We start from the raw sequence: 12472 nt of genomic DNA, 5'->3' as shown, positions 1-12472 counted from the left end.
TTTTAAATAAATAAATAAATAAATATATATATATTTAGTTTTTAGATAAGAGGTCACTTACAAGCCAAAATGAGATCTTTTCCATGAGACAGTGCAGGTGGGTGATTAGGTGCGCAGAGACGAAGTAGGTGAACTTGAATTCCGGGTCTATATCCTGATTGTGTAATCATCTGTAAGAAGATGGTCATAATAGTTGTATCTACCTGATAGATTTGTTGTGAGAACAGTGCCTGGCCCATAGACAGCCTGTGTCAGACTTTAATATTATGCCCAGAGGTTTAAAAGAGAGAAAATAAAATAAAGGGCACTAAGTAGCACGTGGGAAAGCATGGGCTGTGGAGTCTGAGAGACTTCGATTCAAATCTTAGGTGATGCTCACAGTTGGTCACCTTGAGCATGCGACCGAACCGCTCAGAGCCTCCGTTTTCTTATTTTCTGAATGCAAGTACTAGTCCTGGAGTTGGGAGATGAGGGATGGGTGCAAAGCCCCCTGTACTTGATACACGTTCAGCATTAGGCTGCCTTTCCCCGCAACCCTAGAACAAGTTGTTAAAAAACACAAGCATTTCTTTATTCACTTGTTTTTTATGGCTAACAAAATTTATTCTGTGTATTTCTTTTAGGGCGAAAATGGTTTACATGGAACTCCAGGCTTACCTGGTCAAAAGGTAAAGAGATTTTTAATGTTTCATATTAGTTAAGAACTTTAACATCTTGAAAGTTGAATGTGCGCATAATATAGTGAAGATTTAGAAGATGTGTTTAATGAAATTGAATTCCCTGAGTCAACCACCACTTGAACTTTCTTTCCAAAGAGAACCCATGGAAGCGATCCCTTCTCAAAGGACCTACTTTAGGAGGGAGATTTATGAGAGAGGTTTAGCCACATGCTTCTCTGGAGAAGTGGGCAGTGATACTTCATGGGGGCCCGGGGAGTGAGCACAGCTGCTCTGGGAATGTTTTCACTGTTGAGTCTAAAATGAAGACTGGAACAGGCTTTACTACCTTTGACAGTGTGTGGTTACTTCTTTTCCGTTTTGTATTTCCCAGATTGAGCTAAACGTAATGGTTACAATGATATAAAACATTAAATATTACAAAGATGCTGCAACTAATCTCTTCAAAAAATTCTTTCAGAATGATAAATTCATAATCAGTAGGGATTTTTGCATTGGCTAGGGTGCTTCTTTCTGGGCCTAGAATCTTTCTCCTTACCAAGGTAAACTTCATTTCACCCCTTTATTGTCCATGGGCTGATTTTTCCTCCTGGGAAGAAATATGATTGTATGTGACCAACACTATTGGAGACACAGAGACTGGTTTATTCCGATTTCCTGAAGGGATGGGGAGCCCCTGCAGGTGCCGTCAGCTGTCATGATACCACCCAGATAACCCCGCCACAGGGGAGAGCATTATTGGTGCAATATTACATGCCCACCAAAGCCAAGCATATCATTTCTATGCACTGGAGAAGTTTTACAGATCTTAGCAACAGGAAGCCAGAAGTTACTATCGCATCTAGGTTTTGCTCTGTAGCTTAAAAATTACCATTAAAAAGATATGCACGCATTTATAGTTACAGCTTTTGAAAAATCTTCCTTTACTTGCTTGCTGAAGATACTAGGATTGAACTGGCAGTGATGAAATGGCAAGCTTCTGCATTTCTTCACAGCAGTTCTAGACAAAACCCACTGGTACAGCGGGTGCTGCATCTGTGAGTCGCGTTGCCAGCCAAGGGGTGTGTAGCTTTATCTTCCGGGAAGCAGTTTAGGCCCTTCCAGCAGCTGTTTGTGGTGGCTGCGTCACGCTGGCATCGTGGCCGACGTACGGCGGCGTTCAGCAGCGGTGTGGCAGCTTGCATCAGCACATCAAGTTAAAGTCTACATTTTAGGAAACGTGGTCGGAACAAGATAGACCACACATTCAGTGGCAGATATACCCAAATACTAACTTACTTTCTTTCCTGTACCTGTTTTGAAGGTAGATAAAGCAGAAGTAATTATTATTATTATTATTATTTTAAATTTTATTTATTTATTTTTGCTGTGTTGGGTCTTCATTGCTTCACGCGGGCTTTCTCTAGCTGTGGCGAGCGGGGGCTACTCTTCGTTGCGGTGCGCGGGCTTCTCATTGCGGTGGCTTCTCTTGTTGCAGAGCACAGGCTCTGGGTGCGTGGGCTTCAGTAGTTGTGGCTCGCGGGCTCTAGAGCGCAGGCTCGGTAGTTGTGGTGCACGGGCTTAGCTGCTCCGCGGCATGTGGGATCTTCCCTGGCCAGGGCTCGAACCCGTGTCCCCTGTATTGGCAGGTGGATTCGTAACCACTGCGCCACCAGAAGCCCCAGAAATAATGTTTTAATCGGGTGTGTGTGTGTGTGTGTGTGTGTGTGTGTCATCAGGTGTATGAGTGTATGTATAATGTACACATAGTAAAAAGCAGGCATTCCTTTTCTTACATACAGATTTTAATTACATTAAGTGTCACCTTGTTTGAAGCACTGCAGATAAAAACTGGAGATAAGAAACCCTCCATCCCTCCTCTCGGTTTACTGAGCACTTCCTGTGCGTGGAGGGGTGGGTATGACCCACCCCCCAGCATTCCCTTGCTGGCTACGCTGTTGTGAGTGCCTGATGTATATTTGCCGTTCAATGAATATTTGTTGATCATATGAATGAAACATCAGTACTCTAAATATCTGTGCAGAGTTAAGTGGGAAAATAAGCTTGTCAGATCAGAGAGGTTTTACCTGAAGAACAGGGGGTTTATACCTCTCAGAATCAAGATGGTGAGTGAGAGCCCACGCCCGTTCTGTGCTGGAGAGGCCGGCCGTCTGGGTGGGAAAGAGCCTGGCGCCGGAGTCAGAGCCCGAGCCCGAATCCTGGCCTCGTTCGTCACACCCCTCTCCCTGGGACAGTCTTCCGTGGAGGTCAGCTTGCGAAGGATGTTTCTCCTGGATCTGGTGGAATAAGTAGTGGTAGTAATAACAACAGTAATGGCTAACTGGGTCTGTGCCAGGCACACTATTTGATGCATTCAGTTCTCCAAACACCTATGAGAAAGGTACTTTGGTTGCAGAAATTCCGGTTCATGGGGATTAAATTGCATTGCAAGCAGTGAAGCTATAGGTTTTACCCTAGAAAATTATTCCTTCAGTGTTTAGGAGTGTTTAAATTTTGTATAAGTTAATATTGGCTTCGAGCTTCCATTTTAGAAATGGTTTTAATATATACAATTATTGATTTTAGAAACTATTAGTTTCTAATATTAGAAACTATTATTAACGATATTAGAAACTATTATTATTATTATTACTCGTGTTAAAAGTAGTGTGCCTGTTATTATACACATCATATTCCTCTTCTACAGGGAGAGCAAGGTTTTGAAGGTAGCAAAGGAGAAATTGGTGAAAAGGTAAAGATCACTTTTCATACTCATTTGTAAAAATAAATTGTGTTCTTGAAAATATTTTGGACTAGAATATTTAACTTGTTTTTGTGCTTTCCATAAAAGCAATTCAGTGATTTTTATAGAAATAATTTAAAATATGTGCTTCACTTAAGGTAGACTTACCATATCGATGCCTGTCATAAATCTTTCTACACTTGTTTAGGTGGTAGTTATTTCCACATATTTCTAGTTAAATCATTCCATTGATACATAAATAATTCAAACATTTATTAAGCATTATATTTTTGTGCTGTAACATCATTGATGTGCTCATGAAATGTCCAAGTCTAAATAAATGCTTTGTTTATATGTACACCTAGTTTATCAGTGGAATTTTTCCTGAGGAAATAAGTAAGTAGAACTAATTGTAATAGTCAAGGTCCAACAGAAAAGGGCTGGCACATTCAAAATAGAATAGTGTGGAAGAGTTGAATAAAGGGAATGTTTAAAAGGCAGGGGCAACATTTAGGAAAACCATAAGGATTGTGCAATATTCCAGCCTGGGTTATAGGGAACTCCTTAAACCCTGCCAGGTTACCGGTTACCAGACTCAGAGGTAAAGAAAGCCATGTGGAGAGGGCTGCAGGTTGCAGCTGAGAGAAGCTGTTAACCTCCCCATTCAAGCAATCGTTTCACACATTCACAGCTTTGTACTCAAAGTGTAGAGGATAGAAATGTCTTAGTCATCCAAAATTTCCCTTCACACAGTCATTTGCATTCTTCTGCATTTCATATGTCTAGTTTTATTTTCAAATAGAACAAAAACAGCACCATTCCTTTGTTTCATAAACTGCCATGTAATTGGACAGCCAGAGGGAGGCTGGAAAGGGGAAGAGATAATCTCAAATTAGATTGTGTGGCCTGTGTTGAGTTTTCTGAGCAGTTATCAGTTATTTGCTTCTTCGGTAAGTATTTATAGACAGAATGAGCGTCTATTATAATTATAAGACAAATTACACATGTTGTAAGCTACTTGCTAATTACTTTTCCTCACAGAACAGTGAGGGGGAAGGAAGGATAGCCATATAATTATCGTATAATTGAAGAGAAGTCCACTGAGTGATGACTATTTTTTAAGTGGATCCTCCTTCTTAGGAATCTCTTGAATATTTTTGCTTTAGAATAACCGTCATTGCAAGACCATGGCTTTAAATAAATGCTTTACATATTCCTGTTTTATTAACGGGACTTTACCTGTAGGAATAAGTAAGAATAAGCAAGGAAAACAGATATATTCTCTGTAATTTAAAGTCGCCATCTCACTAAAATCTTAGTGGCTATTTTGATATTTTAGATACACGGTTGGTATTGCTTAGTAATAAATAGATTCTCACAGTCTATGAGGTATTGAAAAACAGTACATCTGGCTTCAAAGATTTCCCTTCTAATTCCTCATATCTGTTGACTGTTGCCTTCAAATAGTCCATGTCACCAAGAGGTGAAAATATTTACGGAGAATATGATTGAGTTATCAGGAAGAAATAAAGCACCAAGTAGAAAAGACAATGTCTTGAATGAGAATTACAACTTAAATGGTTTATAGTCAAATGTAAGATTCACATAACAACGCTTATGTTAAAAATATGTTCTGCTTTGATTTTTATTTACCATATATGGGATGTTTGAGTTTCTTCAGTGTTACATGCTGTATATTATGATACATGACCACACATATTTTTCCATAAGAGAAATAGTTGATATCCAAGTATTCGTTTCTAGATTAGAAACTTTTTGTTTCTAGATTAAACAAGAAAAAGTATGTGAGGCACTCATTTCTGTGTGACACCAAAATGAGATTCTTGGACTGCTTGCAACACAATTCGTTTTCTGAATAAAGACAATCTGATTTGAATTTCAATTCCTTGTGGAAAACTGAATATATAGTGAAAATAAGACTCACCTTTCTTCTCTAATTACCTTAATGTGGTCTCCACTGTGTTTAAAATCTGACTGTTATAAATGACAAAATTCACTAGTTGTAAAATGAAATAATTCAGGAAGTTGCTGTTGTTCAGAGATATCATATCTACCGAAGCCATGTGGCTACTGACCAAAAAAGGAAGTTTATCAACTATCAAAGAGAAAATACCATATGATGGTTTTCAGGTGATATTTCTGTAATCCAGTATAAACCACATAGAGGAATCTGCTGCTTTTCTTTATGGCTAGAAAACTAGCTTTCAGGCCAGCTGAACCCAAGCCGGACTATCACGGGGTTCCTCAGTGTATTGAAGATGCTGCCCTCAGTCCAGAAAATAACCCATGGAACTTGAGCAAGTATAGAGGACCTCATCTGAAAGCATATTCCTGAGTCTCTATAGCAACTTATAACAGGGCAGAAACTCACGCCTCATTACCTAAGCAAACACAGTTCAGCCAAGTCAGTCCTGAAGAGAAAATTATTTGAAGGGGTGGTTCTTTCTCTCAAAGATTAGTTTCTGATGCTGGCAAGACTCTCCCAGAGGACAGCTGTCTTCAGGTTTGCCACGTTCTGGTTTATCTTAGGAATGACCTCACCCCACTGACCTGTTACTGGCTGGAGCATCGTTCAAGGATCCCTGGATCCCTGACAGCATAGCCCATGCGACAGGAGAGGGGATGTCTGTATTCTGGCTGAGGAATAGACCCCCAGCTGAGGTCTACATTCTGATTTCTCTGTTTCTATAGGAGTGGTCTTAAACATCCCTTCTTCGGGGGATTTTCCTTAGGTTCCTTCAGTATTACTGTAGATGTTATATGGCTACTACTAGCAGTAAACAAAATGAAGAGTTCACTCTTCTTTTTTAAAAAAATTTATTTTATGGAAGTATGGTTGATTTACAATGTTGTGTTAGTTTTTGCTGTAGAGCAAAGTGATTCAATTATACATATATATACAATCTTTTTCATATTCTTTTCCATTATGGTTTATTACAGGATGTTGAATATAGTTCCCTGTGCTATACAGTAGGACCTTGTTGTTTATCCATCCTATATATAATAGTTTGCATCTGCTAACCCTAAACTCCTACTCCATCCCTCTCCCCAACCTTGGCAACCACAAATCTGTTCTCTATGTTTGTGAGTCTGTTTCTGTTTTGTAGATAAGTTCATTTCTGTCATATTTTAGATTCTACATATAGGTGATATATGATATTTGTCTTTGTGTGACTTACTTCACTTAGTATGATAATCTCTAGGTCCATCCATGTTGCTGCAAATGGCATTATTTCATTCTTTTTTTATGGCTGAGTAATATTCCATTGTATATATGTACCACATCTTATTTATCCATTCATCTGTCGATGGGCATTCAGGTTGCTTCCATGTCTTGGCTGTTGTAAATAGTGCTGCTATGAACACAGGGGTGCATGTATCTTTTAGAATCATAGTTTTGTCCAGATATATGCCCAGGAGTGGGATTGCTGGATCATAGGGTAGTTCTATATTTAATTTTTCGAGGAACCTCCATTATGTTTTCCCTAGTGGCTGCACCAATTTACATTCCCACCAACAGTGTAGGAGGGTTCCCTTTTCTCCACACCCTCTTCAGCATGTATTATTTGTAGATTTTTTAATGATGGCCATTCTGACTGGTGTGAGGTGGTGAAGAGTCCACTCTTGATGACAGTTATCCCCACTGTCAGCCTTCCTCGTAATGACATAGTCAAACCAACTCTTGTTATACGACCAAGGTAGATGCAAGAGCTAGGCTCTGAATATCACTGTAGAAAAAGGCCATCTTGCAGGGGTTCAATGAAGTGATCATCATTCCTAAACGCTGAGCCCAGATCCTTACTTTAGATCTTTGTGAAAATAGGAATATTACTTGGTTGCATTTATGAAAAGGAGCAAATAGAAAAGCAAATGTAAACATCTGCTTCATAATAGAATTCAGTATTTTAAGTAATTGCTTCAGATCATGTAATTTAGTTTGCTTTTAAAATTCTCATTCTTGTATGTTATCAGTCAAACCCTAACTGACTTAAAGTTTAAAAACTAATTTCTTCAGCATTAAACTTGATTCTGCTGCACTTTACCGTTAACATATCATTTGATTGTGAGAGAGAAACATCCAGTGGCAACTGTTACTCTCGTCACAGTGTTCCTGACATTTTCTAGCTAAAATGTTGTCGATTTTGGTTCATTCAAGAGTGACATTTAAGATAATATGGGCACACACGGCAGCAAATCTTTACAGGGATCTAAGATGTTTCAGCAAGTGTAAAACTTTTCCATTTGATATTGAGATTATCTGGTCTCTTCAAGATCTCTTAAGTTTAATGACAAGAAAAGAGAACAACCCAATTGCTTTTTGTCATGAACCATGTGGCCCCAGGAGATGTGGACAGTGTGCAACAGTTGACATGTTCTATAGTCTAGAGTGTTCATGGTTCAACAGTTTCTGACTTACGGGCATTACCTACTTTCATCATCTTGATCAATGATCTTTTCTTTCGCCCTGAGTTAAACTAATAACAATAACCATAACCATAACACTAACAAATGCGTATGATTCCTGCTTTAATTTATCTCTGAAAACTTTGGAAAACTGGTTGCTGTAAATTTCCAGTGACTTGTGATTTTTACTGTCTTCTTACCAGAGTGTTGTCTAGGTCCTGAAATGTCATATATTTATTTAAATCAGAAAATTATATTTAAATATTTATTACTCTGGTTTTATAGCTGTTGCAAATATTTTACCTGACAGAATCCACTGGAAAAACATCTAACTGATGCCCATTTTAGTTGGTTTATTTAACCACGTGTTATTGTATTATATTACTGCAATATAAGATAGTATAATCTGTAATATAATTTAGTAGAAAATGTGATATTCAAATGAATAAAATTATTAAAATGTCTATTGTAATGTATGGTTAAGTATAAGTATGCTTTACTAATCCAAAACTATCTCGGTTATTTATAATTAAGGCATGCATCCGATCATTTGTATTTCTTAATTTTCAGATGACATAACTCAAATTTTCATTGGCCATCCTAGAATAAAATATACAGTTAGGCTTAGTGTTGATTTTATGAATGATGTGCAGCCTTTTGCCTTCTAGCATTAAATATCATGAGATTATAGTCAATAAGGCAGTCAATAGTAATCATTTGCTACTAGAAACAACAATTATGGCTTCAAATAAATCAAGACCTTTTATACTGGAAGATATTTTCACTTTTCATTAGTCAATTTTCCATCCAATTGTTGTTATGGTAATTGCACATAGAACTTGAGTTGAGAATTTGAAGGCATAGCTGTGGTATTTTTGCCATTTAAAATTTTATTGGAGAATGAGAAAAAGCCTAAGTGAGTATGCCTATATAATATGCATAAATTATTCTTCAGAACCTTCTGGGGTAGCATCTATGTCATTTGGCAGGGAACACGCATTCCTAGTTTCTGGAGAATCACTCCAGGGAGAGCCTAGACTTAACAGTTCATTGTGGAACTGATGATGACCTATCATAGGATAAATGGATTCACATTCCTGTGTCCTGTGTTCTAATCCAGCTCTGCCATGCCAGCTGTGTGAACCTGGACATGTTCCTTGCTGTCTTTACCTTACTCTCCTTTTCTATAAGATAAAGATAATTCATACTTATGGGATTTTTGTAGGAGTAAAACAAGTGCCTAGTAACTAAAAGGTGCTCAGTAAATGTTAATATCCCCAACAGCCAAAATGTGAAAAAAATGTAAATATTGGTATTTTGAGGAAAATAGATTTGATATAATTACTATGTCTAATTTTTTATTTGCCTAGTATTACGTCCTAATTTTACTTCTAAATAAGGAAGCAAAAGATGAGAGGATATATTAGTTAGCTACTGGTGTGTAACAAATCACCCCAAACTTCAGTGGCTTAACACATTCATTTGTTTAGCTCGTTCTCCTGTGGCTTAGCAGTTTAGACTGGGCTTATTAGCTCAGTGACTTTGCTCCCGGCTGGTCTTGCCTAGGTTTGCTGTGTATCTGTGCTCAGCTGGTGGGTTGGCTGAGGGTGGCTGGTCTAGGTCGGGCTCTGATGGGCAGCATGTCTACTCAGATGGTCTCCCATCCTCCGCGATTATCCTGGTCCTGTTCTCAAGGTAATGGCAGGGGTCCAAAGAGAGCAGGCAGAAGCACGTAAGGCCTCTCGAGGCCCCTGGTTCAGAGCCAGCATGCCATCAACTCTGCCACATTGTGTTGGCCAAAGCAAGTCCCAAACCCAGCCCTGATTCAAGCGGTGGGAAAACAGATGCCACCTCCTGATAGCGACAAAGTCGCATTTCAAGGGGTATGGCTACATAGAGGGGTGAAAAATGGGGCCATTTTTGTAATAAATTGAACACAAATGAGATAAAATTTCCTTATTTTAGTATAACAGTTGAACTCTACTTCAGAGCAAAAAGGGTGAATAGATTTAGCAACTTCATTTCCCTTCTCCTTCTCCCATGACTTGCACAGTAATCGTTAAAGTTATGTTTCCATAGTGGGACTCAGAGACTGTGTCAAAAGACATTTCTATATTTGAAATGGTAGAGATGCTTTATGTGTAATAGGAAAATATTATAGAAAGATGAAATTCTCAGTTAGAATGGGAAGGGAGAGATACAAGGTGTCAAATAGCTAAACCAAGGAATGACTTAGTACTTTTACATAGTTCCATGTGCTTATTAATTTTAGCTAAAGTAATACTGAGACCAGAACAACTGGGAAAAGCAGGTCAGAGTTGAAATGTATTTTTAGGATTTCACTATTAAAGCTTTCTTGGCAGTTAATGCTTAGCATTCAGAATGAATGCAAGAATGTTAAATACTGTTATTATAAATATAGCACTTTCCCATCATCACTTTAAAACAACTGTTGGCATGTCACCTCACTTCCTGTGAATTCTCTCTTGGTTCCCCTTGTAGAATTTGCTGAATATCAGCATGTTGGACAATTGTTTCATTTACCCTGGTAACATGTAACACTTCTGCAACTTTTAGGAAGGGCTTACTTGTTTAATTTGACAGTTGACTTGAAAAATGAAGAGAACAGATGGAGTAGAATAATAACTATGATTTCAAAATACACAGCAATTTATCTGTGGCCAATGCCAATTGGTATGGGAGCAACCATGCGAACTTTCAATTAGCCATGGTAGCAGGCAGTGGGGAAGTGTAATAGTAATCCCACAGCCAAGCTGGAGGCTTAACGTTAGTCTTCACTGATTGTGTGTCGTTTCCTTCATTCTTTACGGGGCTAGTGAATAACTCTAGATTATGTGAAATATGTTGCTACATCTTTTAATAGTGGTTATAGAAAAAGTGAAATGTCAAAAAAAGAGACATGAAAAAGAGGAGAATAACCATCAAGGGCTGTACTATTTCATGAATATTAGTCTTTTAAAGTATTATTTTTAATAATTGCTTAATATTTCACTGTATGGATATATAATATTTTATTTGACCATTCCCTTGTTGGAAATTTAAGTCCTTATTTGTTTTTGTTTCTGTTTTTTTAAATGTTTTCGCTAGTACATGTAATGCAGACTCAGCATACTTTGATAAGCATCTTTAAATATATCTCTTGTTCTTCCTTTAAACTAGATTTCTGGAATTAAAATTATTGGGTTGATGAGTATTGAAAGTTTTAAGATTCTTGATACAGATACTCAAATTACTTTCTCCAAAGTTTTTTTTTCAATCAGTTTACACATTCATACGTAGTGGTTGCATCCTTATTCCACCCTCACTAGCTTTAAGTATTAAGTTTTTCAAATGTTTACAATTTTTAATCAATAAACATTATTTCCCTTTAAAATTTTATTTCTTTATTTCTGTATTTCTTTAACTACATCACATTAAACATTTATACACACAATTCTGTCGTATATATTATAAATATTATTTTCATCTTAAGGTTTGTCTTTAACGTTTACTGTGAATTGATATACAGAAATTCTAAATTTCTTTGTTGACAGTTGGTGTTTCTTTAACGATTTCCTTAATTCCTTCTGTATTTTGATATCCTGTGCTTTCAAGAAATCAGTTAAATATTCACTCACATTTTCTTCTAGTTTTGCTTTTACACATTGTAACCCTTTCTTCCACCTAAATGTATTTTGGTAACTGTTAGAGATGAAGATGAAACTTGACTTTTCCTTCAAAACCATGTCTGATAATAATTTCCTTACACGTTTGTTCATGATGCTTTCTTTATCATATACTAATTCTTATATACTAAGATTATTTTAGGGGTATGTATTCTGTCTATTGATTACTGTATTGCTGCCACATTATTTTAATTATTTTAGCTCTTACAATACATTTTAACATCTAGCACTGGAAACACAGTTTCATTACTCTTCTTTTAAAATGTTTTCTTGCATACTTTTACCCACTTATAGTGCTACTTGCTACATGTTTAAATTTGGATGGTTACCCACTCTTTGATTTCCTCATCCTTGAACCCAGAATAATAATGATACTGATCTTATTGGGTTTGTGTCAAACTTAAATGATGTTGTCATCAAAGGATCCAAACTAGTGCCTGGCATAGGGTCAGATGTTGAAAAAGTGTTTGCTTTCATTTTTGTCTTCTTTATGAATTTAGTTTAGTTCTCCTAGTTCCAAAGTATCGATATTACTGTTGGTACAACTACCAATTGGTGTTATGTTAACTCTACCCATCGCTCTGGGATGGAGCAGAGTGTGGCTGAGCCTCGGAGGAGTGGAGTCAGGAACTTGGACGCCTCTGCATCCTCTCTTTGCTTCTCTGGCTACGTGATCTCTCTTTTCTGTGAAACCGCTCTGTTCTCTCGTGTTACATCTTGACTCTGCTTGCTCATTGGTAAACTTAGTATTAGATGGCCACACCAGAGTGGCAGCCTTGTCCCCAGCTTGCACACCTTCATAATCCCAAGGCCAGTAACACACTGCCGTCACGAGGTGTCATACCCACATTCCGAGTATAGAGAATCTAGTTGACTCACCTCTGGTTCCATCACCTGAGTCTGGAAAGCCCTGCAGCCAACTCAGCTGACTTACAGAGAGTGCATGGGATTTATAAGAAGGG

General features: G+C 37.7%; 1 protein-coding gene across 4 annotated transcripts in view; it reads left to right on the top strand.

Moving 5' to 3' along the window:
- Positions 1-12472, top strand: part of COL19A1 (collagen type XIX alpha 1 chain) — a 379271-nt gene that overhangs the window by 100053 nt on the left and 266746 nt on the right. For 3 of the 4 annotated variants that reach the window (XM_057528158.1, XM_057528156.1, XM_057528155.1), the window contains exons 11-12: positions 624-668; positions 3364-3408. In XM_057528158.1, the coding sequence (XP_057384141.1) occupies positions 624-668; positions 3364-3408 (90 nt within the window). The remainder of the gene's footprint in view (positions 1-623; positions 669-3363; positions 3409-12472) is intronic. The other variant, XM_057528157.1, reaches the window with a different exon arrangement.

Source organism: Balaenoptera acutorostrata, chromosome 14 (assembly GCF_949987535.1).
Source record: "Balaenoptera acutorostrata chromosome 14, mBalAcu1.1, whole genome shotgun sequence".
Lineage (NCBI taxonomy): Eukaryota > Metazoa > Chordata > Mammalia > Artiodactyla > Balaenopteridae > Balaenoptera > Balaenoptera acutorostrata.
This window is presented reverse-complemented; position numbering and strand designations above follow the sequence as displayed.